Source organism: Anastrepha obliqua, chromosome 5 (assembly GCF_027943255.1).
Source record: "Anastrepha obliqua isolate idAnaObli1 chromosome 5, idAnaObli1_1.0, whole genome shotgun sequence".
Lineage (NCBI taxonomy): Eukaryota > Metazoa > Arthropoda > Insecta > Diptera > Tephritidae > Anastrepha > Anastrepha obliqua.
This window is the reverse complement of record NC_072896.1, coordinates 82,724,043-82,732,151: the sequence shown is the minus strand read 5'-3', so window position 1 is coordinate 82,732,151 and position 8,109 is coordinate 82,724,043. Positions and strand designations below refer to the sequence as shown.

General features: G+C 39.2%; 1 protein-coding gene across 1 annotated transcript; it reads right to left on the bottom strand.

The window, feature by feature from the left end:
* Positions 1–2,217: 2,217 nt before the first annotated feature.
* LOC129247846 (uncharacterized) lies at positions 2,218–3,383 on the bottom strand. Its single transcript, XM_054887193.1, has 2 exons — positions 3,050–3,383; positions 2,218–2,958 (listed from the first exon to the last, which is right to left on the bottom strand). Exons 1-2 carry the CDS (start codon positions 3,260–3,262, stop codon positions 2,305–2,307), a joined length of 867 nt encoding a protein of 288 aa, XP_054743168.1. The 5' UTR covers positions 3,263–3,383; the 3' UTR covers positions 2,218–2,304.
* Positions 3,384–8,109: the final 4,726 nt, after the last annotated feature.

Below are 8,109 nucleotides of genomic sequence, written 5' to 3'. Positions count from 1 at the left end.
AATATTTAGTTGTATAAGGTCAAATGAGAAATGTGGAACAACATCAAGACGCACACCACAAATAGGAGGAGGAGCTCGGCCAAACATCCAAAAAGGGTGTACGCGCCAATTATAGTAATAATAATAATAAGCCCAAATGCTTATAAATTTTGTCCTTACATATAACGAATTTCAAAAAATAATTACATACATGAATATCTTTATTTGACAATTATCTTGATTTAAAATTTCTTATTACTTTATATGAAGCACCTGTGACTGTTAATATGTACAGATGTATGTATACAAATAATGTAAACAAATAACGTTTTTGCATTACGTTCGCGGTTTTAGGAAACTACCAAAGGCATAACAAATTACCGTTACTTAACTCTATCTTCCTACTAGAGAATTCCTACTTCCAGAGAACATTAACGTTCCTGCTACTTCTCTCATACCTGTAGTTAGCTGTTGCTGCAATTTGGTTAATAAAGACAACAAGGCAAATAGAGACAACAAGTAAGGAAGGCTAAATTCGGGCCGGACCGAATTAAATTACCTGTGCACATTTGATTAAATTTTTATTTAGGTTGTCTGTTAATTTTTGGAATCAAACAAATTCATTGGCAATGAGAGTAATGGCTCGTAACATCAGAGCTACGAACGGAAATATTTTGTTTTAACACATAAAAAGCGTAAAATATTTAAATTATAAAATATTTATGTATGTCGCAAGTTTGGTTAAGTCGTTTTCTAGATACTCGTACACGAATTCACCTAAAAGTGGGTGTGGCTTATCTCATTTTCCAAAATTTTCTTCCGTCGTACAATTTTTCCTTTGGTTTATTCCTTGCACCAAATTTAAGAAATTTTGCTTCACTAATACCCTCGTTTTCGCTTTTGAAACTACCGTCAGATGAGAGATGGATGTGGGTGGTTGTTGGCCGATTTCGTCCATTTTTAAGGCTAAACTACCGTGAATAAGGAGTAATTGGAATATTTTATTTTTTGCTCAAGTAATCGCCTCAGCAGACAAGCGGACATGGCCAAATCGACTCCTCCCATCATTTCGAGAATTTTGGTATATATGTATGTATAAATACAAGGTCCGGCACTCGAAGTGTAACCAACTTCAGGCCGCTCGCGCAGCTATTGCACGGGCATCAATAGACTGTTAGTTGGCGGTTTATACATATATGGTTTACAAGCGCGAGTTATGAGTTATGTTATTGTATTAATTATGGAGCTGGTCATCAAAAGAGTGCAACGTCACGTGAAATGGTTCAAAGAGAGAAGAAGCGACTTGAGCGCGAAATCCCCGACGATGTGCCAATCAAATGACGAAAAAACTGAAAATATCTGACCGTAGCATCCGCCGCATACTGAAAAATGATCTCAAAGTCAAGCCTTACAAGAACCAAAAGGCGCATGATTTCACACCAAAGCAGCAACAAGTCAGACTTGAGCGAGCGAAGGAGTTGGTTCGCTTGGCCGAAAGCGGTCAATTTCCGAACATTGGGTTTTCTAACGAGAAAATTCTTCAAATTGAGCAATTCGTAAATTCCCAAAACGATAGAGTTTATTTGACCAACCGTTCATACGAGAATTCGATTCATTGATTGGCCACTAGGAGACAGCACCCGCCACAGATAATGGTTTGGGCCGCTGTAACCGCAGATGGGCGCTCTCCAATTATTTTCATCGAGCCTGGTGTCAAAGTTAATGCGAAATATTATCAGGAAAGTATTCTGGAGGTTGCTTCGAAATCGTGGGCAGACAAATATTTCGATGGCAGATCATGGACATTTCAACAGGACTCGCCACCATCTCACAAAGCTCGAGTGAACCAGGAATGGCTAAAAAACAGCGTTCCGAACTTCATAACGTCCATACGATGGCTCTAAAATGTATCAGAGGCAAACCCGATGTATTATTCTCTTTGGGCTATTTTGGAGAGCAAGTTCCGAACTAAAAGATTCACCCGTCTCGACTTGCAAGACACATTCGGTCAGCTTGCGATTCGTTTCTGGACCATCTCAAGGCCTTAGTCAAGGCAAAAGGTGGGCATATCGAGCAAAAGTGAATTGATTCTTAATTTTGTATTATTTTCACACATTTTTTACTTTGAATTGAATAAAAGTAATTTTCCAAACTAAATGTATGGCCTTGTTAAATGGTTACACTTCGAATGCCGGATCCTGTACTAGTCCAGCCAAAACCAAATAATTTGCATTTGTTTACAAATTTCCAAAACATGGTAATTTATTCAAAAAAACTTATGAGGTTAGCACTAATTTAGATTTCCTTTTTTAATGTCTTGCACCCTCAGACGTACTTCTGCGTTCGCTCACCGGAACCATATAACTTATATTCAGTGTCTTTGGGTGATGGAGTTACAGGATCGTGCGTCAAACGATTGTGTATGTGCGCCGTGTTGAAGTCTATGGCACGTTTAATGGGCTCTATAAAGTTGGCACGCACTTCGGTTGTCATACCGGAGTTAGGCACGCGCTTTACTAAGCTCGGAAATTCACAATGCCGCTTCGGGCATTCAGTGGCCGGCTTCTCATTGCACATAGTATCGTCGCGATCGAGAAAGACCCGCTTGGTGGGAGCTCTTTTGTCACTCCAATTCCAGAATGTTATGTTGTCATTTCGTGCCACACTATTCTTCAAATCATCGGGTGTGTAATGGACAAAGGCCAGACGTGAAGTTGTCGCTGCTGGGTCGAGCAATTTCGCACAACCCGGTTTGGCACGATTGATGACTGTACGTGAAACGGCGACGGCAGCAGGTAGGGGTATGGGGGTTGGTGGATCCACAGCTGATTGAGGTTTCCAAAGGAAGTCCTGTTGCATCACGCTACTGGCTGGACGCATTGGACGACTTATGAAACGTAAACGGCGATCTTCAAAGTTTTTCATCAATTGCACTTTTGGGCCAAGTGAAGGATTTATTTTTTTATTCGGGTCATCGTACTGTGAATTAACAAGTTTATGTGCCATATTGAAATGTATAAATAAAAGGAGCACATAAATAAAGGAATAGACATATGAATTAGGTACTTACTTTCCATGTGTAGTTGGCCTTGTAATCGCTGGTGCGCAGTTTCTCTAGAGTTGGATCAACTCTATAGGCTTTCGATTCCTTGAATTTCGCATGCATATCTTTGCCCATCATTGTGTCAGTCATGTAAACGTGACTCCTATAGGTTGAGGTGCGCATATCGTCTTTGCACTCATCACTTGGCTTTTTATAATCGATGAATCCGAAGGCATTCATATTCAAAACGTTTCAGTTCCTTGTTCTTGCACAGTTACACAAATAACAAAAATTATACGAAATAGAATTAAAAACAAAAACAAATTTTGTGTTTTTTCCTGTCTGGTGATGGCAAATAGAAATTAAATATTTCACTTCGCATGCATACAGTGCCTCACAAAAGTATGCGGAAATATAATTTTCCTAATAGAAAACCCAAAAAATTTGTTTAACTCGGCTTCACATTCAAAAACAAATTTTTTAATACAGATAAACAATTTAGCTTTCTCTTGAAAGAAATAATTCAGCACTTAAGGGGTTAGGGGTAGTCAGAATTTTCAAAAAATCGATTTTTTTTTTTGCATTTTCTTAAAGTATAATGTTTTAAAAATATTGTGTAAAAATTTGAAGTGAATCCGACAAATACTTTTCAAGTTATTCAACAATTAACAAAGGGCGCTCGGCCGCTCCGGAGCCGATAGCAAAACTTTAAATGCGTTTTTCTCAAAACTATGTTTTTCAAACTGGTGAACACTGTAACTTAAAAACCGCTACGTAGATTTCAATAAAATTTATACAGCTTTTGAAAAACATAAAAAACTTGTGCCTGATCGAAGGATTTTTTTTTTTCAAAAATTTCGATTTTTTTTAACAATTAACTGTTGGTTTTTTTTCTAAAATCTGGAAAAAATTTTCTGAGGTCGCCATTTTGTTCATTTTGAAAAAAAAAAAAGCTTCGATCAGGCACAAGATTATCTATTAATAAAACTAATTTTTCTTGTCCGATTGGTTTTAGATGAATCTGCAAGGACTTGTGATGTTCACCGCAAGGGACTTCTGGAGAAACGGGCTTCACACAAACAGCGATAACTTTTGCAATTATTAATTTTTTTTTTTGAAATTTTGGTGAAGTCAAGTTAAAACATGATGTTTTTATGCTATGTTTTTATTTTTGTTAAATAAATTAATTAAGTAGCAAAAAAAATTCGTGAAAATCATCATTTTTTCGGGCCTCTGACTACCCCTAACCCCTTAAAAAATTATAAGTGTAAACCTTGTAAGCTTCTTGCTATGGACGTACTAATCAATTCTGTAAAGCAAAAATGGATTAGTTACCTGTGAAATTGCTAGGCAAACATGACCAAGGCTAAATTTACGTCTATCCAAGAATATTTAAAATTTAGTAGACTTCAAATTAGGACCTTAGTAGGGGCTCTCACAGGACATTGTCCCACAGGAAATCACGCAAGAAGATTAGGCGTTGACATGCATGATTTCTGTTGTAGCTGTAGGGAGGAGTTGGAAACAATTCAGCACCTTTTACAACATGCCTAGTCAGAAGCAGGAACATACGAATATTTAAGATCCTACTTCTTAATGAATATAAATAGTCTACACACTTTAGGTGTCCACAAACCTTTACGCTTTGTCCAAAGCTCAAGAAGATTCAATCTGGAATGGGGAATGTAGCCCAGCCCTTGTGGCTCACAACGGAACCATTTCGAGGTCTAAGTAGCATCGCTGTTCCTATGTGCAATGCGGCTGCCAAACCTTACCTAACCTAAACCGCTGTAAACATCAACTGACTTGGATACACATCGCATAACTATTCGAAATTTTATCTCGTAATAGGATTTGTAAAGGCACATTTAAAATAATCATTTCACTGCGCGATTAGGAAGGCCTGAAGTTGAAGTTCCGCAATAAGCCAGTTATTCTTAGAGAAATCAAGTCACTTCTGTCTCAAAAATTAGTAGGCATCGCGCTGAGATTAGCAGCATAAACGTTACTAATGAAACTGTGCGAATAATTCTTAGAGCAGCTGGGAGCTGCGGGATATAATGGGCGAACTCCACGCACTAAGCCGCTTAGAAGTGGAAGAAATCGAAAAAAGTGTTTAAAATTCCCAAAAAAGTGCATCAGCGAGACAAAGGTAATATTTACTGATGAGACTCAATTTAACATTTTTGGGCCAGATTGTGGTTTTTGTTGTAGCATACATACATATACGGAGAATGCGGCTGGAGTGACAGTCCTTGGCCGGATATAAATCCGGGTTGTTCCGGTTACGTACAAGCGACTGTCGTGGGAACGTCCAGATTGATTGTGGTAATAAAGTTTGGCGAAAAGTGAATTTCGAAAGGCACTGTAACAATGCTATTTGTCGGTTAAGCACGGTTGTGGGAATGTAATGGTGGGGGGATCCAATTTATTACTGATAAAACAGACCATCTGACCATTCCCCCGGACATGATTTTCAGCTTTCTAAGGGGATTTCTGTCAACTCCTTCTTGAACGGCTTTTATGGCTGTACTGGTTCGAACCTCGCGAGGACGACCACTTCTTTACTTACAGCGACCGTCGTCTACTACATCGTGTGCTGTGGCCACTAAAACGATCCCTCCTCTCCTTCTGGGGAGGCCCCCTTCTCGGAACTGCTTTCTATATTACTTCGGAACCAATTCTATTCACCCACATCTGGGTCCACCATATTTGTAGTCAGTTTCCATGCTACAGGCTCGTCTTTTTGTGTCTCTATCTGTGCGGCTTCGCTTTGTTGTACTGTGTCGAGGTCAATCTTTTTTATTCCGTAGTAATTTCTCGATGTATTTCTTAACCGCGTTTCAGCTGTCCTCGGGTTTGAGGATTTTGCTGATTATGTTGCTCGGTGCGATGTCGCTAATCTGCTCCTTCAGAGCACTTCTTTCCGCGAGCCATCTGTCACAACTAAAAAACGTGTGTTCAGCGTCATCGCTCAGGTTGGCTATAATATAAATAAGTTAAATTCGCGTCCAAAGTCGAAAAAGCCAGCCTGGTCAGACTCGCATGCCCAACGGTGGGTTAAATAAATGCTTAGACCACAATGAAATGACTGAATCACTTTTTTTTATCAATAAATAAAAAGTGAAAGCAGTTTCTGATATTTTATTACCGAGAAAAAATATTGTCGAATACTCTTGTAAGGCACTGTATGTATGTACATTTATTGATGAAAGTTGCTAAGGTAGCGAGAGTATTATCGTAGGTATGGACATAAATAAATAATTGGCTCGTACACTTCTCTTTGTTGTTTGACCGAGCTCCTCCTCCTTTTTGTGGCGGGCGTCTTGTATTTGGGATGTTGTTCCACAAATGGAGGGACCTACAGTTTCAAGCCGACTCCGAACAGTGGATGGGTTTTTATGAGGAGCTTTTTCATGCCAGAAATACACTCGGAGGTTTGCCATTACTTGCCGAGGGGACATACCAAAGCAAAGATAGCAAAGTTAACTAGTAATACAACAACAACAATCGACATACCATGTGTACTTAGCGCTGCCATAAGTTCTGTTATTTTATTATTCTATTATATTATTCTTTTTTAATGAAGTTAATTTTGTTTAATTATGTGAATATAAAAAAAAATTTAATTTTCATTCGAAATAGTCACCATTTGCTTTTACAGCCTTCAGACGTTTAGGCCATTCAGCTATTGCAGGACGCAGGGTTTCCATGGATATTGACGTCGCTGCTCGAACCAAAGATTGTTTGAGACTCCCCAAATTTCTGTGAGGTCTTCGACAGGCCGTGTTCTCCAATTCTGACCACAAACTGTAGTCCAATGGATTCAGATCTGGACTTCTAAACGGCCAATCTGCTGCGGCTATGAACCCAGGATTATTGTTTTTTAGCCACTGCTGAGTGATTTATGCTTTATGGGTTGAAGAGAATCCTGCTGGAAGATCCAACGCTCTCCATTGAAGAGAGCACTGCTCAGCTGATTCCCCACGCCTTCTAAGACATCGTCCTGGTACACTTTTGTCCCGGTCTTAATCACTTTTTCGCAGAAATGAAGAGATGTAACACCTTCCCCATTTCATCAAACGATTACGGAGGCTGGATGGTGGCCACGCTGAACCCTTGGAACAAAATTTTTTCCGTCTTAAGAAGATTTAGCATAGATTTTGTTGTTTTGCTTATTAAAAACTTTATCAACAGTGAAAATTTTCTCTTCTGCGAAAGGAATACTTTCATGGCCGTAGACCGCGTGCCACCGAAGAAGCTGCTTGTATCTGTCGAGTCTAATTTCCTTCAAGCGCTTTGTCAAAAGATGACCAGTTGAGTGACGGAAAGCTTTCCTGTAGACATCATCCCTAATTAGTCTTGATATGGATCTGGTCGATACATTCATTTCCCTGGACATGATTTTCTGCTTTCTAAGGGGATTTCTGTCAATTCTTTTTTAAACAGCTTTTATTGCTGCACTGGTTCGAACCACGGGAGGACGACCACTTCTTTTTCTGTCTGTCACTTCAGACGTTTGGAAAAAACGATTGATCGTGCGGTAAACAAACATTCTCGTAATATTAAGTTTCCAGCAATTCTTAGTTCTCACTTGCACTTTTACCCCACTTACGTAATGCAATCACTGTAATGCGTTTTTTCTTAGCTCCCCACTTCATTGTTGACAAGCGAAATTTACCACGAAACAAAGTATAATTTATGAGTAGAACAAAAGCAAACCTAACGGAACCTTTTTCTGCGAATTTGTTCTCGCCGTATGCATTGTAAAATTTGTTATAGAATTTATGGGAAGACTAAGTATATTCCATGGTGAAAAGTATCTTAGATGTGTATCCCCTAGCAGACCGTTATTCCGCTCACTAAGCTAAAGCTAAATTTTGTGAAACATAAAACGAATGACGTAGAATTCAAAGTTTCTCGGAAATTTTTTTTTTTCACCATACCTAACGAGCAAACCTAACATAGCATTGACATTCCCATGGCAGCCGGTTCTACGTTACCGGAATGACTCGGGTTTATCCCGACCAAGGGCTGCCGCCCCAGTAAACTAGCCCTGTCTAGTGTACCGCATCCCAGCAAACCTA